This window comes from Cricetulus griseus, chromosome 3, assembly GCF_003668045.3.
Source record: "Cricetulus griseus strain 17A/GY chromosome 3, alternate assembly CriGri-PICRH-1.0, whole genome shotgun sequence".
Classification (NCBI taxonomy): Eukaryota; Metazoa; Chordata; class Mammalia; order Rodentia; family Cricetidae; genus Cricetulus; species Cricetulus griseus.
The window spans coordinates 24,553,817-24,578,404 of record NC_048596.1 but is presented as its reverse complement, the minus strand read 5'-3'; the positions used below and the strand labels follow the sequence as shown (position 1 = coordinate 24,578,404).

Here is a 24,588-nt window from a genome sequence, read left to right as displayed (position 1 = left end):
CGCCCGCCGGCCGCGCACCGCCGCGGCGGGCCTCACGGAGCCGCGCCGGGAGGCTGTGTGGCGGGGCCGCGGACGCCGCGGGACTGAGGCCTACTCCGCCGCCTCTCAGTGCTATTGTCCCCGGGCCTGGCCCTGAGCGGAGCTGCGGGCGAGGGCCGAGCTCGCCGGCTCCGCGGAAGATGCCGGACCAAGCCCTTCAACAGATGCTGGACAGGTACGAGCAGGGCTGGGCCGGGAACCGCCGGCCTCCGTCCTGGGCCTGCCCATGCTGGCCTCGAGGCCCCGAGAGCGCGGATCCTGGCGTCCGCCGAGAGTTCCACTGCCCCGGGGCCGGGAGAGAGGCTCCGAGTTTGGAGATGGCACTGAGGGGAAGATTGGGCGAACGGTCTGGGTCCTAGACTTAGAAACTTAAAGGAGTGAGGTCTTCTTCTTCTGAAAAGCCTGTCTTTTGAGGTGAAGGGTCGCTGTTGTTAACCCATAGAATTAGTTTCTTTTCCCCACCTCCTCCCCCCGGGGTATGTTGTGAAGGGTTTGGCAGCTATGCCCTGGGAAGAACTAGATTATCTTCCTGGGCAATGATCCCTTGGACTTTTAAGCCTCTCTCCACAATGCAGGCATAGGCATTCTTTTTTAAAAGCCTGAGTTTCGGTTCTCCTTCCAACCCCCATCCCATCCCCGCCCCCAAGCCGTAAGGTCAGAATATCCACAAGGGAGCCTTAACGGTCACACTGGAGTAGAGGTTATGGAGTACAGCCACATGCATGCAACATTGAACACTTGAGGATCGTTGAGTTTCTAGAAACGTGTTGGCTCGTACTGGGACCAGTTGCCCTTTCTTGGGGGTCTCCAGCCCGTAAAACTCTTTGAGAAGTCAACTGCACCGCCCTCTGCTGTTTAAATTCCAACCAGTGACTTTTTGGAGACTAAATCCACTTTCTCTCCTAGGCACCAGCTTCTTTCTCTGACCAGTTGTTCAAATTCATGTTTGTGGTTGCTTGCAGCCCCAGATAGACCACCGGCCACCCTGTTCAGCAGCCATTAACTGTTAGGATTGGGGGGTGGGGGTCACACAAAGCTCCACCCGAGAAGGCAATTCTCATGTTTTATACTAAATCCTAGGACAGGACTTAGCAGGTGTTCTGTTGTCAGAACTAATGAAGTTGTTGGTTTCTCCAGTGGTTTGGGAGTCTGGTCACTTACCAGGTTTTCCTTAGAGTTTATCATTATTTGACTCTAAGGTGTGGCATGCTAAAATGTGCCCAGAGAGATTACTGCCTGCCACATCGACTCCAGAAGGTATTGCATAGTTGTTTGCTCTGATGGCATTCCACTTTCACCTTCACGTGGTGACTTTTAAAAAAATCCTTAGGTTTAAATGTTGTCCTGGCTTGTCTTACATTCTTTAGAGATTCGCTTATAAGCCAGTGAGTACTAGTGAAGAATTTACAGAAACTTGGGAATTCCGGATGCCCTTTGCAGAAATGTATATATAAAATGTATTTTGCTCCTTTTCCACTCCACTACCCTAGCTCATCCCCCTCCCTAGTCACCGTCCTGTTTTCATGTCTTGTATGTGTTCCACTGTATTTAATTAGGATTGATTGCATAAGCATGGGTCTGGGTTATTTACAGGCGTGTGGGCAAGTTATCAGTGGCTACACCACTAAATTTACTCCCTTCTCCTCCAGCAGCCAATGTCCAGAGTTACCGGGTGGGGCATGGGGCTTCATGAATCCCTCCTCCATCTCTGATGTAATGTTGCTAGGCCCCATCTTGTGCAGGTCTTACACAGGTAAGCACAGCTACCTGTGGTTCATGAATCCACAGCACTCCTCCTCATCTCCCAGTTCTTACATTTGTTCTGCCCCCTTCCAGTTTTTTTCTTTTAGAAAGCTTGAAATTTTTATTATAAAATACTGAGGAACAAAATCTAAGGTTATATATAATTTATGAGGAATATAAATACAACTATTCTTGCTTCCACGATACTCAGTTTTTATAGTGCTGGGACTTGAAGCCACAGCTTCATGCATGCTAGGTAAGCATTGTAAGGCTGAACTACATTTCCATCCCTTACTTAATACCGATAATTATTCTGAATATGTTCTGTCCTCAGAATAACTTACGTATGTGGTGATATATCATTTATGATTTATTAAAGCTTGCCTAGGGATTCAGAAAGTAAAGCAGCCAGCCACTAGCTGTCATCTATAGCTCAGGCTGAAAGGGCTGATCCTAGAGCTCTTCACCAAGCCTCAGACTGCTGCCTCTCCTCAGTGTGGCTGGAGAATGAATGCATGATACTGACTACTGAAGACCCTGCTTCTATCTTCTATAGCCGGCTAGCGCTGGGATTAAAGGCCTGTGATCTGTTACTCTTTTAGAGTAACTTCAATCTCATGTGTTCCTGGGAAGCCTTGAATTCACAGAGATCCATCTACCTCTTAACCCTGAGTGCTAAGATTAAAAGGTGTGTACCACCACCTCCCAGCTTCTGGCTGCTGGTCTTAAAGGTGCGTGCCTGGCTTCTATGACTTATAGCTAACTTTGCTTTTTGAATCCTCAGGCAAGCTTTAATAAATCATAAGTAATATATCACTACATACATAGGAATTTCTAGATATTATCCCCACATTATTTTGTCAAAATATATATCCAGCTTGAAAGGAGACAAATATACTTAGAAAATTACAAGTTGTATTAAATATATATTTATACTAACAACATCTCAGCTACACTATTTGCTCATATACTTAGCAATTGCAGTTTTATGCTGGAATGTTAGACATCCTGTGAATATCCACAGTAATGTAATATACTTTAATTGAATTGTACCCATAAAATGGCTAAATTGATAAGTTTCATGATCTGTATATTTTACCATGGAACCTTTTTTTAATGAAGCAGAATTGAAGATTTTATTAAAGATATCTTAATATTGGCTTCAGTTAGCATGGGAGTTAAGAGCAAAGAAGTGAGCTGGGCAGTGGTAGCGCACTCCTTTAATGCCAGTACTCGGGAAGCAGAGGCAGACAGATCTCCGTGAGTTTGAGGCCAGCCTGGTCTATAGAGTAAGTTCAGGACATCCAGGGCTACACAGTGAAACCCTGTCTTGAAACCCACCCCGTACCCCCCAAAAAGGTGTTTAACTAAAGAAAAGTATATTTGAGAGAGTGGATGTGGGTTTCTCTAAGTATCGGTAAGAGGTTCTACAAGGGAAGCCGTAGTTCAAAACAAAACAAATTTACTTTGCATATGTGGAGGTCAGAGGTCAGTTCCCTTCTTTCACAACATGTGTCCCACATACCAAGGTCAGGTGGTCAAGCTGTGTTGCAGGATCTTTTGCCCACTGAAGTATTTTGCCAGTTTTTCCCATTTAATTGAAAATTTTTACTTGAAGTTCGTGTTAAAGTCATGTTCTAAAAGGCTGGGAACGCATTCATTTGTAGTACATGACTATACAATCAGCCTTTTCCACCATGCATATTAAGCCAGTTTTTCTGATAGAAACCAGTTGTCTAAGTGAAAAGCACAGTAAATAACAAGCTTTAATTGGAAGTTGTTCCCACTTACAAAACTTTGGTGGAGGAAATGGGGTTCTCTATGAGTTAAATCAGTATTAAATTTGTATAGAGAGCTGGGGATGTGGCTCAATTGGTAGAGGATTTGCCAAATATGCACAAAGCCTGAATTCATCCCCAACCTAAGTATGGTGAAGTCAGGCAGAACCAAAGTTCAATATTGTCCTCAACTGCAAAGTGTTTAAACTAACCTAGACTACATAAGATTGTCTCAAAAAAGAAAAAAAGAAAAAAAGAAGAAGAAAAAAAAGAATTGGAAATCCAATATAATTATGCAGAAAAGTTAGACTTTGTGAAGTGCCCTTAAAAGTGTTTAGTACCCAGGCTTGGTGATAACATGCCTTTAATACTTTCATTCCAGAGAATAGATGGGCCTCATCCACATAATGAGACCTTGTCTCAGACAAAAAGGTTTTAGTTTAGTGGTGGTAGTTTTAGAGACTGGATCCTGCTGTACTGTTCAGGGTAGCCTCCAACTTCTTGGGCTTGTGTAACACATTTGCCACTGTGTCCAATCAGAAAAATGTGTTTAAATTAGCTGCTCAATAGAATTATTTATTTAGTTAGAGTAACCATTCTGATACTGGGAAGCTTTGTGTTGGATTTTACACTTTCACTTTTGAATACTATGTATACACTTATCTATATACCACTGGGGGTTGGTCCATGACTAAACTAGAAAACAGTGCTGGTTACTTGCGTTCAGTCCTTCCTTATCCCCTAATATTTACCCTTCGTGTTGTCTTTCCTGTATGTCGTACTGTACCCACATTCTTTATGTATGTGCAGACATATGTCTTGGGATAAAGAAAGCAGGAAAGTGAGACAGACACTCAGGGCTTTCCAGGCCTTGTTTGACTGGATGCTTCAGTGTATGTGATTTCTCTCTTATTTTATACAGTAGACCTCTCTTCTCCAAGGTTTTTTGTTGTTGTTGTTGTTGTTGTTTTATTTGTTTGTTTGTTTGTTTGTTTTGTTTTGTTTTTTTACTCTTTGGCTTTTTGTTCTTGGGGGGCCTGCAACCTAGCTCCCAAATAAATAAACAAGAGTCTTATTCTTACTTATAAATACTATGCCTCAGTGTGGCTTACTAGCTTTTCTTAATTATCCCATCTATCTTTGCCTCTGGCCTTTTACCTTCCTCTATTTCTATATATCTTTTCTTCTTAATCCATGGCTTGCTCTGTAGCTGGGTGGCTGGCTCTTGGTGTTGTCTCTCCTTCTTTTCTTCTTCCTCCCTCTTCTCTTTTTCTCCTTCTATTTGTTCTGTCTGCTTGGCAGCTCTGCCTATCCCTTTCCTACCTAGCTATTGGCCATTCAGCTCTTTATTAGGTGTGTCTTAGACAGGCAAAGTAACACAGCTTCACAGAGTTAAACAAATGCAACATAAAAGAATGTAACCCGCCTTTACATCATTAAACAAATATTCCACAGTACAAGCAAATGTAACACATCTTTAACTGCTATTTTTTTTAACTACTATTCTACAGTACCTCCCCTCTCAGTCTATGGGATGGTGTTGCTGTATCATTCAGGCTGTACTTAATTCAGAATTTTACTTCCTTTACCTCCTTAGTGCTGGCTCTATAGGTAGGAGTAAGTGACTACACTCAACACCTTATACTTAAAGTTGTTACTGTTGAGCAGGCTATGATGGTATGAACCTATACGTAGCACTTGAGATGTTTGAGGCAAGAGGATTGAGAATTCAAGGCCAACCTACAACATGTGAGACACTGTCTCAAGAAAAACATAAGAGACAGAAAAGTTGTAATATTCCTTTCTCTTCCTATAGCTATACTTTACCATGAAGAGAAATAAGTGAACTTTTAAAAAATTGTTTTTCCTCAGTTGACTATTGAATATTGAATGTGGCTCAGAACATTCTACGTAAATGTGTTTATGTTCCTGGGTTGAGACGTGAGGGGAACTGTATATGAAATCACTAATACTTTATTTTTTTTCTAAGTTCATGCATGAGGGCTTATAAAACCTAAGATACTTGAAAACTATTTCAATCTTCTAAATCAGTCTCCTAACTAGTCAGGGAGAATTACTAGAAAGATGAATATGAAAAAAGATGCATTAAAAACAAGGTTTAAGCCGGGCGTTGGTGACGCACGCCTTTAATCCCAGCACTCAGGAGGTAGAGGCAGGTGGATCTCTGTGAGTTCGAGGCCAGCCTGGTCTCCAGAGCGAGTGCCAGGATAGGCTCCAAAGCTACACAGAGAAACCATGTCTCGGAAAAACCAAAAAAAATAAATAAATAAAAATAAAAACAAGGTTTAGAAAATAGATTCTGTAGTGAAAGATTTAAAGAAAGAAAGTGAAGAAATGCTCTACTGGGAATAGATTGGTTCTTTGGGCTCTGTATTCTTTTAATGAAACACAGGATTTCTACAATACCACATAATAATTACATCCCATTAGCTAAGAGCTTCACATGCAGAAGTCTGGAACCCTAGAGGTAAACATTTCTCTCTCAATTTACAGAAGTTGCTGGGTGTGTTTTGCCACCGATGAAGATGATAGAACAGCTGAGTGGGTGAGACCATGCAGATGCAGAGGATCTACTAAGTGGGTTCATCAGGCTTGTCTACAACGCTGGGTGGATGAAAAGCAGAGAGGAAACAGCACAGCCAGAGTGGCATGTCCTCAGTGCAATGCTGAATACCTAATAGTTTTTCCAAAGTTGGGTAAGGACTGTTTTAAGAACAACATACGTTTACTGTTGTGATTATAAACTATGATTTCAAGATGTTTTTTGGGGGGATGGGGGTGGGAGGAGATGGGTACTTGACACAAGTTCTCACTCAGTATCTCATCCTGGCCTGGAACTCATGATAGTTCCCCAGGCTCATCCTTCCCAAAGTGCTGCCGTCATAGCTGTGAACCACAGCATCCAGCTCTCTGGTTGGTTGGTGGGTGTGTGGGTTGTTTTTTATGTGTATGAGTGTTTCGCCTGCATGCATGTATATGCTGTGTATGCCCGCTGCCCAAGGAGACACAAAGGGGCATTAGATCCCCTGAAGCTGAAGTTTGGTGGTTAGAAGCCACCAAGTGAATGCTGATTCCAGCTCCTCTGCAAAAGCAGCCAATAGTCTTTAATCTCTAGCCCCTGGGGCTTATTTTTAAATGGTTTCATATCTTTGCTTTTTTTGTGCATTTCTGTATTTTCCCTCTCTAAATGTCAAAGATTTATTTTGCTAACAGTTTACATTATCCTTAGCAAGTCCCCACACTTGCCTATTTGTGTTATGTTTTTATTTGAGAAGAAAAAGACTTCCAGCATTCAGGAGGCAGAGGCAGGTAGATCTCTGTGAATTCAAGGCCAGCTGGTCTTCAAAACAAGATTAAACAGAGACCCTGTCTTGAACTATCACCCTACCCCCACCCCTGATGGAAGGAGGGAGAGAGGGAGAGAGTTGGGAAGAGAGGAAAAGAAACAGATTTTCATGCCTAACTATGGATATAACCTAACAAGAGCTGTAATACAAAGCTGACTCAGGACTGGTGATACAGCTTAGTCAGTAAAATGTTTGCCTGGCAATCGTGGGGACCCAAGTTCAGTTCTCGGAACATAAAACCCTGTCCTAGAAAGGCAGAAACAGGATTGCCCCTGGGGCTTATTGTCCAGCCAGTCAGTGTTAACTGATCAGGCCAGTGAGATACCCTGTCTCAGATGAGGAAGATGGTGTTTCTGAGGATTACACCTGAGATTGCATACGCATTAAAAAAGGAGAGCAGGGGTAGACTTAAAGAGCATCATTCTTTGGAGACAGTTAGTTTAAGAAAACAATACAGCAACAATAACAAAAAAAAGTGGTGGGTGTTCTAATATTCCTTAATTCTTCTATTAAGAAGCAAAAGTAGGAAAATTAAAGTTTTGCTTCGGTTTTTGGCAATGCTAGGCACTGAACTTTGAGTCTTTCCCATGCTAGGCAAATGCTCTACCACTGAGCTAATAAAACTAAGTTCATTTTCAAAATCCAGTTTATATTGTTATGTTTCAGGAAAACTACCCCCTTTTTCTGGGAATTACTGAACATAAAAATAAGCAGAAGTCTTTGAAAGTGGAATTAACCTGAAAAAAAGTATAACCCTCTTCATTTACAGCCATATGTTTTTGAGCTGGTGTCAATCTTGTTTGTAATTTATGCCTTGCTATTCTTAAAAAAAAAAAAAAAAATGTGCTATTACCCTTACTTATAACTAAGAAGAATGGAGGAGTCCCAGCTTGGTTTATGGGGCAGATCAAACGAAAGAGAGATTCTGAAGGGGAGTGGGTATCATGGAGAAAATGAGAGATTATTAGATGCATTTTTTTGGTAGGTGCTAGACATACTATAGAAATGTAGATAGTGAAGTGCTTTCCTAATACAAGAAAATGAGGTAGATATAGAAAATGTTTGCTTGTTTTCATGTGTGAGAGAAATGACAGCTCTGCATAGAGGCAAGGAGTAGAGTGGAAAAAGTGAGTTCAAGGCCACCTTAAACTACATAGGATGTTCAAGACTGGCCTGAGCTATACAGTTAGACAATCACAAAGGAAAAAATAACTTAAGGTGCTTTCATTCATTGTGTAAGTGCAAAACAATATTGTAAAGCACTCTAAACATCCATAGGCAGAGCTGACTTCACAGCCAGCCTGCTCTACATAGTAAGTTCCAAGACAGCCATAACTATGTAGTGAGACTCATCTTCAAACAAAAGCAGAGATGGCTCAGTGGTCAGGTGTGCTGGCTGCCCTTGACTAAGGAGAATCTGAGTTTGGGTTCCAGAACCCATACTGGACAACTCGAAGCCACTTCTGCTCCAGAGGATTTGCATATAGACACACACACAAATAAAAAATAAGTCTTTAAAAATCATTAATCTGGCTGGGCGTTGGTGACTCAGCCTCTAATTCCAGTACTTAGTGGGTTTCTGTGAGTTAGAGGCCAGCTTGGTCTACAGAAAGAGTGCCAGGACAGGCTCCAAAGCAATACAGAGAAACCCTGTATCAAAAACCCAAAACCAACCAACCAAACAAAAAAATCATTAATCCTTAGGATAGAAGCACAAGATTTACAGTTGTGTGACTCCACACCCAGTTCAACCTGAGTCTGAATCACAGCTATAGCAAAGTTATGCTTACAATGTCTTGAGACAAAGCTGATTACTTCTTTTTGAAGTAGCCTAATAAAAGTTTCAGTTTACTTTTCTTTGTCACTCAAACTTGAAATGTAAAAACTTGAATTTACCCAGAATACTAGGATAGTTTCTGTCTTTATAAAAATCTTTATTGTATAAGAGAATTCACAATAAAGCTTCCTTTTACAGGCTTCTTTAATACCTCTTGAATTATTAGATTTCTAAAAGTTATTTGTTCAAAGATTCAGTTGCTATCCATTATATAAATATAATACTGTTGAAAGTATATGTGGTCAGGCCTACCAAGCCATTGAAAACCCAGTTATGTGGACTGGGGAACTGGGGCTGTAACTTAGTGATAAGTGAGGAAACACTTAGCATACATGAAGCCTTGGGTTTAGTCATCAATCAGTGCTGAAAGATTAGTAATGCCTTTCTAAAATATTGAAACTTTTGTGCCCTTGGTTAATTTGTATTGAGCATTAATTTATGTTTTCTCTTTCCTGTTAGGATGGAAGTTTCAAAGGGTTAAGATTTTGTCTTCTCCCACACTCCATAACTCTTTGTGTTGTAATCTGGTGTTGTATTCCTAAAAGTTAGGATCCTAGGTCATGGCAACTGCACCAAGTTTCCTGATTGGCACACTGGGTTGGGGGTTATTATTCATAGGGTTTTCATGATTGTTTAATTTTTTTTAATAATTCCTTTTTTATTTTTTATGTGCATGTGTGTCTGTGTGAGGGTGTCAGATCCCCTGAATTGGAGCTGCAAGACAGTTGTGAGCTGCCATGTGGGTGCTGAGAATTGAACCAGGACCTCTGGAACAGCAGCCAGTGCTCAACTTCTGCGCCATCTCTCCAGCCCCTTAGTGATTGTTTTTAACAAAATACTTGGTTAGATAATCTTTAACTCCTGGCTGGCACTTTATCATAATGGTATGCTTAATACTAAGTATTTATTCTTCCTTCCAAATATTAAAACTAATCTTAGACTAGTCTTTCATACCGTATGATTCCTCAAGAAAGTCTAGCATATTTTGGTATGATTTTTTGCAATCTATTTGAAAAACATTCAGGCATTTAGGTTGTCCTTCAGGATCTAATGAAAATAATTATGGGCTGTCTTTTAGGAATTATATTTTCATCCAAGTACATATGACTTTTATATATCACTTCAGTCTACTAACAGGGCTGGAAAGATGGCTCAGCTGTTAAAGAATTCAGTTAAATACTTGAGAATCATAGGAATTTGGGATACATCAATAAATAAAGTCACAACTTTTTTCCCTTTGGAGCCCGTGTTTCATTCAATACAGGAATAGGCAGATCTCCTCTCTAAAGATCTATATAAATAAATATGTTTTAGACTTTGCATCTGGCTATTTTCCAGTAAAACTTTACTCACAAAAATAGACAGCTAGTTAGATTTCGCTATGGGGCTGTGGTTCGCCATTGTTCTAGTAAATGGAAATAGATTTGGTAAGTAAAATAAGTTTTATGTGATGAAAATGCTTTAGGAAAGGGAAATATAGCAAAGTAAGTAAGAAGTGGTGTAGATTAGCAAAGGAAACTGAAAAGTGAGTAATAAGGTATGTTCTGGAAAAGCAAGAACCAACCATATGTTGGGAAGAAAATATCTTGAACAGCTGACCTGAACAAGGGAAAACTCTTGGTCCCCAGACTGATAGCTGAGAAACCAGCATGGGACTGATACAGACCCCCTGAATGTGGGTGTCAGTGAGGAGACCTTGGAAATCTATGGAGCCTCTTGTAGTGGATCAGTACTTATCGCTACCATAAGAATGGACTTTAGGAGTCTATCCCACATGGAGGGATACTCCCTGAGCCTAGACACAGGGGGTGGGCCTAGGCCCTATCCCAACAAATATGACAGACTTTGAAGACTCCCCCTATGGAAGGCCTCACCCTCCCTGGGAAGCAGAAAGGGTATGGGATAGGTAGGGCGTTGTTTGGGGGGGGGGGGGAGACCTGGGATTGACATGTAAAATAATTTTCTTTCTAATAAAAAAAAAGATGTTTATGTAGCTGATAGGTCAGTAAATGGTGGTGAGATTTGGTCACTGAATTTAGATATGTGGAGGTCGTTAGTAATGCCCATGAACAACTTGGGCAGAACATGTTTGTTGGAAAATTAGACGATTATTTTGAGTATTCAAAGGAAGCAAGGAAATGGATTAGTAGGACAGGAAGGATCAGAAAATTTTTGAATGCTGGTGCACATTTTTAGTCCCAGCACTAGGGAGATGAGGCAGGTGAATCTTTGTGAGTTCAAGGCCAGCCCAGTCAACTTAGTGAGTTTCATTCCAGCTTGGGCTACATAGTGAGGCCCTGTCTCAACAACAATAAATAAAAAGATTTTAGGGGATTGGTAAAAAGAGTCCGCAGAAAAGGACAATTGCCCAAGCCCGCCAATCTGAATTTGGTCCTTGGGCCCACATGGTATAGAAGGAACCGGTTCCTGAAGGTGTCCTTTGGCTTCCCAAAGCACCTACCCACACCTTGCATATACATACATTGTAATTTTTTAAAAATTAAGTTTATTTTTAAGATAAGTGAAATAATGAGAAATAAGACATCAGTAAGGGGACATGATGAAGAAGAGTGGGAAGAGAACTTCCAGAGCTATGTATGACCTTGAGTTAGTGAGCAAGGAGATACCATGGGTTTACAGTTGAAAGGATGGCTTCCAGTGTGCCTGGTATTGATAATGGGAACATGCATAGGAGAGACTTTGTAGCTCTTGAGGCTTTAGTTTTCTTATTACAGATTTATCAATCACAAGGAAGTTCAAATGTAGAGCTTTTATTATGTACTGTGGTTTCTGGCTTCCAATGCTGCCATCTGTGGAATCTTTCCTTCACAATGTCATCTTTCTCTTTACAGTGGCTGGCTCTAGAAATCAGTGGGGAATTTTGACCAGGGACTTTATAAGACTTTTTTTCCTTGTATGTTTAATTATTCTATACTCAAATGACTGTATTAATTTCTTTGTACAATAATGGCAACTGCTTTTGTGTTTATCATTCTTTAGAATATAGGCGCCAAGAAAACAAGTGATAGAACTCATACATTTCTAAGAAAATGTCTAAAAAACAGTTTATATAGAGAGGTATTCAATAAATACAATTACTTAACTAACAAGTTACATACCTTTGCTTAAATGTAGACATTCAGATTTGTTTTTTTGGGGGGGTGAGGGTGGTTTAAGACAGGGTTTCACTGTGGCTTTGGAGGCTGTCCTGGAACTAGCTCTTGTACACCAGGCTGGTCTCGAAGTTACAGAGATCCACCTGCCTCTGCCCCCCATGTGCTGGGATCAAAGGTATGGGCCACCACCGCCCTGCTCGGGTTGGTTTTATTTTGAACAAGTCTAAGATCTTTCCACTTCCCTGGAAAATTCTAGTGTTAAATTAAATTGGACTTAATGGCAAGTAAAATACTTCCGAAATATTAAGCATATAATTGATAATTGGCACATGTAGCTGTTGAAATACTGTATTTTTTTAAAAGCTTGTTAGAAGATAATTTTCAACTAAATAGAGTGTATTTAAAATGAAGTAAAATAAATTGTCTTGTGTAGCTATAAGAAAATACCCGTGAGACTTAAAGAGATGACTCACTGGTTAAGAACACTTGCTGTTCTTGCAGAAGACCTGGGTTCAATTCCCAGCACCTACATAGAGACTCATAGCCATAGGTAATAATAGTTTCAGAGGACCCAACACCCTCTTCTGTCCTGTGCAGGCACCATGCATGCATATGCTGCACAGACATGCATGCAGGTGAAAAACCCTCACATACAGTAAATAAATTAACCCTTAAAACAAGAAAGGAAAAAAAATAGCATGGTTAAAATAGTATGTGACACGCATTCTCAAGAACATGCATAAACACACACACACACACACACACACACACACACACACACACACTACTAAAAATAAAAATCTAAAACTGTCCATTTAACGACTATTTTTAAAACATCTAATTTGATACAGGTGTTTTAGACCTGTAGAAAATACTGAAGAAGTATTCTAAAAACCCACCTTGTATTGAAACTTTTCTCTCTTCATATTGTAGGTCCAGTCGTTTATGTCTTGGATCTTGCAGATAGACTGATCTCAAAAGCTTGCCCTTTTGCTGCAGCAGGAATAATGGTTGGATCTATCTATTGGACAGCTGTGACTTATGGAGCAGTGACAGTGATGCAGGTTCACCATTCTACTCTATTCAGTGATAATACTTTTGATGTGAAGGTTATTAAATATTTGCTAGGAGTTTTTTAATTTATTGTTTTAAATGAGTAATGGTACTGTCATGATTAAAGAATAAGTTACATAAAAACTAGCCTAGAGCCAACGAGATGCTTTAGTGGGTAGAGATGCTTGCCACAAATTCTAGTGACCCAAGTTCAGTCTCCAAACACTCACATGGTAGTCAGGGCTTAGAGAATTGACTCCCCAAAGAAGTTGTCCTTTGAACTCTACACATGAGCATGCCCCACCCCACACATACACACAGTAAACAAAGTGTTAGACAGATTGGTGTAGTGTAAAGTTCCCCTGTCCTTCATTTGTCTAGATCCCCAATCACCTTCTCAGGTAGCCAGCCACTAAAGCTAATTTCATATTATAGCCTCGGTTTCTTTTTCATAATGAGTTTTGATCTTTTCACATAACTATCAAGATCTCCATAGCATTCTTTGTATAAAATTACAGCAGTTTATTAACCATTTTGTTTTTATTTTTAGGTAGGTCTCAGTATTTGGCTTCAAGCAAGGTATACATAAATGAAATACTAGGGAACAATTATATAACTGTGTATGTAAATATTAATGGAATACAGAACTCCATAAACATTTTTTTTAATTAAGGAAAAGGGAACAATTGATTGCTAATTATAAGAAAAATCTTGATCTGGTGCTTGAAATTTTTAATAATTTGTACTTATAGACTGGAAGTACCAATATAATAAAAGTTACAAATATGTATTGCGTGTTAATTGTTTAGAAATCACCTTTGCATTTACAGCCTTGTTTGAAACATGTATTCCAGGAATGAGTGATTAGCTAGAACAGTAGATAGGTACTATGTGATTTAAAAGTATTGAAAAGATATCTTTTACCTACCTAAACATGCATATTTGAATATGTTAGCAAAGTTTCCATGGTAAAAATCCTATAAATGTAGCTTGAAAGTCAGAAGTAAGACAAGAATATATATTACTGCTGTTTCTTAACATTGTTTTGGATATTCTACTACTTATACTTCTATTTACTTATTTTTATTTCTATACAGCATCTTTAGAAGCAGTTATCTGTATATATTTGATAAGGAATATGCCTCAATAAACCAACAGTTTTTTTGTTTGTTTGTTTTTGTTTTTGTTTTTTTTTTCGAGACAGGATTTCTCTATGTAGCTTTGGAGCCTATCCTGGCACTCACTCAGGAGACCAGGCTGGCCTCGAACTCACAGAGATCCACCTGCCTCTGCCTCCTGAGTGCTGGGATTCAAGGTGTACACCTCCAACGCCCGGCCCAAACCAACAGTATTTAGGTGTTTTTTTGTTTTTGTTTTTGTTTTTTTTGTGGGGGTGAGGCAGACTAGTTCATGACAAATCCACAGTTAACATTAGTAACACATGAATGGGCAGGATATCATATGGCCAGACTTGCCTTTAATTTGATTTGTTTCCCAGGGCTGATTTTGAACTTCTGAACTTCTTGCCTCCACATTACTCTAATGCCTAGTGTTGAGGACTTGACAGGAACTAGTCACTAAAAATACAAACCTGGACACTTCTATGAGGGATTATCTAGATTAGGTTAATAGTAGAGGTAAGAGCACACACCCTCAATGTGGGCAACACCATTCCATGAGGTAAGGTTCTGCACTGGATAAAAAGGAGAAAATGAGCTGGGGCTGCCTTGCACCCAGCTGCCTCAGGCTCCTGTCAGCACTCCTTTCCCAGGACCTTAACATTTCCTCTTTTCAGTTTGCTCTGTGATCAACTCTGGAGTTCATATAAATTACCAGCCACATCACTATCCCGTTAATTCTCATTACTTCTCCATGTCTCCAGTCTTCAGTTACGGAATTTGAATGAGATTCTTCACTTGCTTTTTGTGTTTGTTGGTTTTTTGTTTGTTTTGAGACAGGGTCCCACTATGTTGTCCTGGCTGATCTTGAACTCACTGAGTTCTACATACCATTTCCTCACAAACCCTGAGGGTTTTTTTTTGGGGGGGGGGTACTGTTTGTTTGTGTTTTGAGACAGGGTCTCTTTATTATGCAGCCCTGGCTGCCCTAGAACTTGCTTTGTAGAGCAGGCTGGCCTTGAATTCAAAGATCACCTGCCTTTGCCACCTTCAGATCAGATGAAGTGCTAGCAATAAAGGAGTGTCGGCACACCTACCAGCCATTTTTTTTTTTAAACAAGGTCTTTTTACTTGAACTCCTGATCCTCCTATCTTGGCGCTTCCCAAGTGCTGGGGTTCCAGCCTTGTGGCACCATTTGACAAAACTGTAATTTAACAACAGAAAATAGTATTGAAAGTAATGAGTTTTATTGTGGCATTTTTATGCTTATCTGTCATATTTTGTTCTTTCTTAAGCCCCTTTCCCCTCCCCTCTTGTTGGATCTTTTCCCTCCAAGGAAGGCCTCTACTAATTTCCTGTCACGTGAATGTTCTATTTACCTCTCTCCCCCCACCTTCTACTTTCTTATAAGACCTTCTCACAGTCCCCCTTTTAGTTTCATAACAGAAACATGTAATATGTTTAGATAGAGATTCTGCATAGGATAGAAAGCACATAGTTTTTCTAGTCTGGTTTATTTTGCTTAACATAACAATTGCCAGGTTTGCACATTTTTTGTGTGTGGCTAAATAAAAGTCCATTGTTTATGTGTACCATATCTATCTGTTGATGAATAAAGAGTAGTGTAGTTTTCTTGAGGAATTTCTATGCCAACTTCTATAGTAACTACACTAGTTTAAGTATCAGGATTCCTCTTTCCCATATCCTCCCTGGCCAGCCTTTGTTTTCTCAATGTTAGTCATCTGACTGGGATGGGTTGGAATCTCAGAGCAGTTTTGATTGGTATCCCTGATGTCTAATGATGTTGGACACCTTTTCAAATATTAATATGTACTAGCCATTGTGTATTTCTTCCTTTGAGAACTATATTCAGTTCATTAGTCCATTTAGGGATTAGAAAAACTCCATTCATAGTAGCTTAAAATAGAATATTTAAAAATAAACTTAATTTTAGAGTATTGAAGAAGACATTAAGGTCTAGAGAGATGGCTTAGTGGTTAATAATGCTGCTCTTTCAAAGGATCTGGGTTAAATTCCCAGCACCCACTTGATATCTTACAGCTGTTTGTAACTTTAGTTCTAAGGAGCCCAACCTTCTTCTGCAGGCACTAGGCACACATATAGTTCACAGACACACATTCAGGCAAACACTATACACATAAAATGTTATTTATTTATATATGCAGGATTAATATTACATAAATATCTGTTGCTGGGCAGTGGTGGTGCATGCATTTATTTCCAGTATGAGGGAAGCAGATGCAGGTAGATCTCTGAGTTGGAGGCCAACCTGGTCCACAGAGTAAGTTCCAGGACAACCAAGGATACACAGAGAAACCTATCTCCCAAAAACAAAGCAAACAAACAAAAAAGTGTATATTATCAAAATGAAACCCCAGATTCAACATAGTCTGCATCAAAATTCCAGTGCCTTCACAAGATTATAAAAGGCAATCCTAAAATTCATAAGCACTGAAAGACCCTCACTAGCCAAAGCAATGCTGAGCAGAAAGAGCAATGCTGATATATCACTATACTTGGTCTCAGCTGGATATAGTGGTCCAGGCCTTTAACTCCAATATTCTGTGAGTTACAGGCCAGCAAGGGTTACATGGTAAGACTATCTTAAAAACAAAAACAGATAAACTGATCTCAGACTTACTACAGAGTCTTAGTAACAATACTATGATACTGGCACAAAACAGACGTGTAGACCAATGGAATAGAATAAAAAACATAGGTAGATATGGCTGTGTGTATTAATTCTAATTTTCAACAATAGTGTCAAAAACATGCATTGGTTCAGGCATGATGTCCAGTGTCTGTAACTGTGAGGAGTAAAGGCAGGAAGATGAAGAGCTTGAGGTCAGCCTCAGGTACATGGTAAGTTTGAGACAGCTAGCTTGGGATATACAAGATCATGTCTCAAAACAGAAGCATACATTGAGGAGAAAAACCAAGCTTTTCAATAACTAGTACTGGGTAAACAGGATATCCACTTGAAGGAGAGTGGAACTAAATTCATATCTGTACAAAAACCAGTTCAGAGTGGATCAAAGATCTGAGAAAAAAACATAGGTGAAGAATTTCCCCTGAAGTAATCACCAGGGTGAAGATAGCCTTCAGTGTAACAAATCTTTCTCTGTCCTGCCAGCCAACTCCCAAATCATGACACTGAGACTTATTATTAATTGTGAAAGTTTGGCCTATAGCTTAAGCTAGTTCCTAACTTGTTCTTATAATTTAAATTAACCCATTTCTATTTATTACTCTACATGCTGCCATGTGGCTCATGGCTGTTACCTCTCCTCCTTCACATCTTGCTTGTTCTCCATCTCCTGGCGTCTCTCCTGCACGCCTAGATTCCTCTTCTTACTTCCCCTCTCTCTCTGCCCACAAGTCCTGCATGTACCTCCTGTCTAGCTATTGACCGTTGAGCTCTTTATTAAACCAGTCACAGCAATATATCTTTACACAGTGTACAAATATCCCATAACACTCAGAATGATTAAAGATTGTTGCTACCTGTACATTAGACAGGAGACTCATACCCAGAATATATAAAGAACTGTGAAAGTCAAATTTCACTTGCATTTTTTAGATTTTAAAAAAAAACTTTCATTTGGAGTATATGCATTGTGTATAGACCTATTCTGTGTAGAGGTCAGAGGACAACTCTTGGAAGTCAGCTCTTCTTTCACCTTGTGTAATCCCGTGATCAGGCTCAGGTCACTTAGGCCTCAGTGCAAGTGTTTTTATCTACTAAGCATCTTCCCACCCTCCATTTGCACCTTTTATTGAAAAGACAGCATGTTATTAACTTCCCCAGCACTAAAATGAATGCCTTTTAAGCACTGATGCATTTAAACCCTAAAAACAATGTTGTGCCATAGATAAACTTATTCTAGCTTACTGATTTCTGTGTCCTGTTTCAGATAACAAAAATACAACATTAGGCCCTACCTCTAGTGTGAAAATAACCTCCATAAACATTAAAATATTTTCCTTTTTTCTTATTTGAGACAAGATCTTTTGAACTCCTAAGTAGCAAGTAGCTAGGAATTAACAGACAATGTGCCATTACAGTTAGGCCTTACATAACCAAAACGCTGTGGCCACTGAACTACAGCCTCAGCTGCTAGCTGTGTTTTTAGGCTGTCTTTTGAAGGCTAGTCCTACTCCATGCTCAGCTGTGCTTACCTAAAAGGAAACACAGGACACAAACATCTTCTAGAGGACAAATAGGACCTAAAATTATCCCAGTCCCAGAGCTCACTGACAAGTTGAGGAAGAGGAATGGACGTAAATGACAGATGTCTCATCCTACATGGTGGTGCATCCCTCCCCTTCTCCAAAGAAAAATACTTAGTCTAGTAGATTCTCTATTTTTGTCTATTAAGCCACCAATTCATAGAATATGGATTCCAGCCTCTCAGGCCCCTTTATATTATCACAAAGTGTGCTTCTCTGGGTTGAGCTGAACCCAGGTGCCTTTCTCTTCGTTTGCCTTCACCTGTTTCAGGAGGTGTCTCAGCCCTTAGAGTACTTAATGTACTCATTGCACACATTGATTCTCTTGCAAGAACCTTTCCCTTAACTTCTTTACAGTGATGTCCACAGCATGCCAAGTGACCCAGTAAACTTCCAGTTTGCCATGATAAAACTTGAAGGGACATTCCTTTTTGAACAGTGCCCTTTTCCTTGATGTGTACAGTATCATCCTTCCTGTATACAGATTTGCATGTTATGTGGCCAGAGGAACACTTCATGTTTCCTAAACCATCTAGAGAACACACAGCAGGTGCCTTTCATCTTTCCCTTTGTGTTTGTCATTTTAGCCAATTACTGGAAGATGGTTGCTACAATGAAAAGCTGTGTATGCCTTTAACCCCAGCACTTGGGAGGCAGAAGCAAGTGGATCTCTTGAGTTTGAGGCCAGCCTGGTCTACAGTGAGTTCCAGGACAGCCAGAGCTGTACAGTGAGACTCTGTCTCAAAAAATTAAATAACAACAAAACTCAAATAACAGAACCCTTCACAATTTTACTGAGATGTAACCAATGTAGTCCAGCCATTTTTGTAAAGTTATTTTGTTCCAACATAAAGTGCAGTAGCTTGGAAATTTTATCCACCATCCCTCATGGATAGATGGTGGTTTTTGTTTTTTGAGACAGGGTTTCTCAGTGTAACAGCCCTAGCTGCCCTGGAATTTACTTTGTAGACCAGGCTGGCCTGGAACTCATAGAAATCCATCTGTATCTGCCTCCCAAGTGCTGGGATTAAAGGCGTGTGCCACCACTGCCCATCTAAATTGTTATTTACTTTGTTTTATTTTGAGATGGGCTCACCGAGTAACCCTGGTCTCAAAGTAACAGAGATCTACCTGCCTCTAAGTTCCAAGTACTGGGATTAGAGGTGTGCACTACCTCATTCGGCCATGGGTAATCTTTCTTTTTTATTTTTAGTTTTCTATGTTTGAGATTTATTTTTTTATACATATATATGTTAGTCTGTGGGAGTGTTTCTGCACCACTTGTGTTTAGTTCCCACAGAGGCCAGAACAGCTGTCACATCCCTGGAACTGGAGTTACAAGTGGTTGTGAGCTGCCGTGTGGGAGCTGGGAATTGAAACTGGGTCCACTATAGGAGCAGCAAGTGTTCTTCACCACTTTTAACCTTTCATTCCCAGTATTATTTCTTACAAAAAAACAAGACTAATAGCTTTTTTTTTTTAACTTGTGTTTCTGTGTTTTGAAGCTAAGCATTTCTTACAAAATGCACTGAATGTCTACCTCTTAAATATGTGCCACTGCAGCCAGGCAGTGGTGGTGCACACCTAATCCCAGAACTCGGGAGGGAGATCTCTGAGGTTGGAACCAGCCTAGTATACAGAGGGAGTTCCAGGACAGTCAGAGCTACACAGAGAAACCAGATCTCAAAAAACCAACCAAACAAAAATGTACCGCTGCTTTAGATGAGAAGATAACTGTAGCAAATGCTGTCTGCTTTACAGGTGGTAGGCCATAAAGAAGGGCTGGATGTTATGGAGCGAGCTGACCCTTTATTCCTTTTGATTGGACTTCCTACTATTCCTGTCATGCTGATACTGGGCAAAATGATTCGCTGGGAGGACTATGTGCTCAGACTATGGCGTAAATACTCAAATAAACTACAAATTTTGAACAGTATATTTCCAGGTAAGGCACTGAATTGTGGCTATGTAAAGTACATGTTGAATTGACCTTTAGAAAAACCATCACATGGTTTTTTGGTGGATGGTGGTAGTTTGTTTTGTTTGGGGGCGCTAATGTTTAAAGCTTAAGGCTATTTATTTTTTAGCTATTCTAAGATTTAGTGCTAACTTAATGCTTCCCCTTCTAGGGATTGGTTGTCCTGTTCCTCGAATTCCAGCTGAAGCTAATCCTTTAGCTGATCATGTCTCAGCTACCAGAATTTTGTGTGGAGCCCTTGTCTTTCCTACTATTGCGACAATAGTTGGTAAACTGATGTTCAGTAGTGTTAACTCAAATTTACAAAGGACAATCTTGGTAAGATGGATTTAATATTACTTGTCTCAGCAGTATACAGAAGAGAGTGAGCTGTATTTGTTTTTAAAGGAAGAGAGAGGTTCTGTAGGGGCTCTATGTAGTTCCGCTGCTCTGTCTCTTCATTAGCCCCACTGTCATCTTAGCACGAGGGAAATGAAAGGGAGGGAGGTCCTACTGTTGCCAATCTGGCCTCTGGACCCTTTCTGTAGGTACCTTCTCTTCTGGAATATGCTCTGGGCTCAATCCCCAGTACCAGCATCATAAATAAACAAAATGAGATGAAACTGGCTCATGCTGTTTCCTGTCATCCCACTTGCCCTCGTTGGTCACAGTCCACATGGTGCTCTGGCATTCTCTTTTCTATCGAATGAATGTAGAATTCATGGGAAGAAAGCAACTCAAGAGTGATGCCAGGTGAAGGAAGCTCTTCCTCTGCTACTTGAAGTGTCTGCTTCTTTCCCAGTCTCAGCCCCTCGTAGAAAAGTGTTTTCCTTGCAGTTATCAGGATTCATTTGGCGTCATTGTGTCCTTCATGATCTATATAAAGTGCTCTTTCTTGTTTCTCTAAGCCTGCGTTACAAAAAAAATTAATTTCCCTTTTTATTTTAGGGTGGAATTGCTTTTGTTGCCATAAAAGGAGCATTTAAGGTTTACTTCAAACAGCAGCAATATTTACGTCAGGCACACCGCAAAATCCTAAATTATCCAGAGCAAGAAGAAGCATAAAACTGACTTCTGGTTGTTCTGAGGCCTCTCATCCTGACAAGTCTGTTGTGTTGTTGTGACTCCATCATTAATGCACTAGTGGAGACTTGTGATAAGCTACTGCTCCTATCTTTTAAAGAAATGTAATAAAGCACGCAGGGCAGGGGATCCTCTCAGTAATCACAGAACTAAGGATACGATTCAACCTGGTTATTTGTATGCACTGCTTTGACAGCCGTTGGCTAAACCATTATCTTAGCATGGTAAACCTGGGTTTGTTCATATTTTTCCAGACAAAAATGTAAAGCTAAAACTGTACAAATATTAAAATGGACATGCTGTTTTATTCTGATGCCTCTTTTGTATATACTCATGTTCAGTGTTTTCTTAGGAATACCAACTCAAATGAAGGTACTGTGAGGACTTTTCTCACTGGCATAATTTGATTACTTGCTAAACAGGAGCCTGTGTTAATATGAGGAAATGTAAATTATAAATTAGTTCTGAATAAATAACAAACCAAAAAAATGTATGTAAGCATTGAAATGGTTATCTGAACAACAGGGATGCTGTTGCCTTTTCCTTAACCCATGTGACATCTCAGATGTGTAGGGTCAGTTTCCAGGGCTTCCAGATCACTTTTTCACTATTAAACTTTATTTATGCAATGTTGACATCTCATAGTTCATAATGTAATTTTGACCCATGTAGTTGTTGTTGTCGTGTGTGTCTGTGAGTGTCTGTATATGTATCTGGGGGGGGGGTTAGAAAAGGTGGGAGGGAGGGAAGGAGAGGGTAGGAATAGGAGAAATGAGGTATAAGGACCTTTTATCACTTAATGTTTTTAAAGTTGTATTTTTAGAACTTGGAGCTGCCAGTTAGTAATTTAAGCAGAGAACAACTTGAGAAAAAAAAAAAGATAACAAATTTACTGTTTTTTTCATTGGTTTAGTTATTCAGGTATTTGTTAATCACTTCCCATTTATTCAGCCACTTCAGGGTGCTGTGAGATACAGTGGTGAACAAGACAAATTTGGTCCCAACTCTGAGTTTGCAATCTCATAGACAGAACAAGCAGTAGGTGAACCTAAGTGAGGTCTTGAGCGTGTTGTCTCAGTCATTGAGATAATGATGAAAACAAATCTAATGAATGTCGAAGTTTTTGGTTTTGGCTACATCCATTTATAGGATAGCCAATACTGATGTTTTTATGGTGTTTTGTTTTTGAGTCAGGGTCTCTTACATAGGCTAGCCTCAAACTTCCTGTGTATCTGAAGATGACCTTGAACTCCTGATCCTCCCAATCACAGGCGAGCACCATCGCACCTGCTGTTTTTATGCAATGCTTATGATTGAATCCAGGGCCTTCTGCATGCTAGGTAAACACTACCAATTGAGCTAAGGCACCAGCCCTCTTTAGATTCTAATTGTCATATTCAGGGGGCTAGCTCCTTAATAGTCTTTATTTAACTAGTTTTATATTCATTGTTCAACAATGAATTTAGGTCATGTTTAATAGTGACTATTTTAATGTTCAGCAATCTGAATGTTCTTTTAATTTTCATTGATTAAAATGAAAAATGAGTTAAAAATACAGTTCACAGTATCTGATGCATGATAATAAATGGTCCCTCTTACTGAGAAGTGGATACTTTTGGAGTGTAACAAATATAGATTGAGCTATGTTAGATTGTAAATAAAACATAATTTTAGTAAAGACTGATATCTTTCTGTAGGTTGGATATCTGAGTTTTATGGTGTCAATGTGAATGACTATGAACATCCAGAGTTGTAATTATCTAGGGTATAAGGGACAATTTGACTGAGTTAACCCTAACACTGCTGTTGTTCTGAAGAGAAATTATGAGCTCTGATTATACATAAAAATAACTTAGATGTCTAGCTGTAATTATGAAATATACTGGCTTCTATAATTCCCAGTGTGAAAAGATATATTAGAAATTTCCTTGATAAATTTGTTAAATTGAGCAGCATTTTCACAGTTATGCAAGCACTCAGTTCCCTATGTACTACATTAATGTCCAAGATGGGGTTGATTGGCATCAAGGCCCATGAAAGCCAATAAAGCACCTTTAACCCCTTGGGGGCAGGAAGTAGAGGTTTGGAGAGCTATGGGGAAGGAACCACAAGTGCCTGTGAGCCAGAGCAGATGCTAGCCTTGTAACTGAATAGTTTCAAATTTAAAGAGCCTTATTCCAAGAAAATAAGTACCCCATGCCAGTCCTCCCTGGACAGTGGCCACCCAACCACAAAGCAACAAAGAGCATGGGCAGACAGCTGTTTGTTGGTTTTTTGTTTTTGTTTTTTGAGACAGGGTTTCTCTGTATAGTTCTGGCTGTCCTGGAACTCACTCTGTAGACCAAGGCTGGCCTTGAACTCACAGAGATCTGCCTGCCTCTGCCTCCCAAGTGCTGGGATTAAAGGCATGGGCCACCACTGCCCAGCTGACAGCTTTAAAATACTAGTTCAAGTTTTAGTAACTGTACTGTATAAACCACTGTTATTTTCATCTCTAAAATGTAATTCACACTTAGACAATTTCTAGAATTAGCTGTGAAAGGACAGAGGTACTTTAGGCCTGAATAGCTCCTAAAAAGTGTTGGTCTGCCCTCTAGGACAGGACAGGAATAAAGAGAAGGGTAGTAGAGAAGAGAGACAGTAGAGACTTCGGGAATATGTGAGTATACTGTTCTCCAGTTTATTTTCATAATGTTGTTCTGTTATTTCTAGAAATGTCAATGTTTTAAAACTCTTTTTTATAAAATTCAATGATTAGTACAATTCTGTTGAAGCAGTTAACTCCATCTAAGTGGCTGAAAATATTGTTCATTACATACTTACCAAATGATCGAAGAATATATAATTAAATCTAGTGACTTCATTAGTCACTGCCTTGCTAATTCTGCTGTAATTTTTTTTAATATCTTGTTTTTAATATAGAAAACTCAATACTAGCTGGATTAGGTTGAATAAAGAATTTTTATGCTCTTTAGGTGTACTTTGTCTGTTGAACCAACCCTAAAGTTAATTCTGTACCTACATAACTTTTTTGAATTTTTGGTTACCAAGATCTTCTTGAGACTTACTATAAAGGTGATCTAAAGTTTTGGGGGGTTTTTTGTCTTAAATATTTTTAATTAAATGTTTCAGTGTGTGGGAATGTGCACATTGAGTGCAATGTCCATGGAGTCCAGAAGAGGGCACCAGATCCCCTGGAGCTAAAGTTACAGTTGGTTGTGACCCACCAGATGTGGATGCTGAA

At 39.7% G+C, this 24,588-nt stretch overlaps 1 protein-coding gene across 3 annotated transcripts; it reads left to right on the top strand.

Moving 5' to 3' along the window:
- The first annotated feature begins 79 nt into the window (after nucleotides 1-79).
- Marchf5 (membrane associated ring-CH-type finger 5) lies at nucleotides 80-24,314 on the top strand. Of its 3 annotated transcripts, none has more exons than XM_027406331.2 (6): nucleotides 80-214; nucleotides 6,075-6,277; nucleotides 12,815-12,945; nucleotides 20,066-20,249; nucleotides 20,434-20,600; nucleotides 21,210-24,226. In XM_027406331.2, exons 1-6 carry the CDS (start codon nucleotides 180-182, stop codon nucleotides 21,324-21,326), a joined length of 837 nt encoding a protein of 278 aa, XP_027262132.1. In that variant the 5' UTR covers nucleotides 80-179; the 3' UTR covers nucleotides 21,327-24,226. The 3 variants fall into 3 exon arrangements, with proteins under 3 accessions (XP_027262132.1, XP_027262131.1, XP_035297764.1); XM_027406330.2 differs by having other exon boundaries at nucleotides 12,815-12,990; XM_035441873.1 differs by lacking the exons at nucleotides 80-214; nucleotides 12,815-12,945 and having other exon boundaries at nucleotides 6,142-6,277; nucleotides 21,210-24,314.
- Nucleotides 24,315-24,588: the final 274 nt, after the last annotated feature.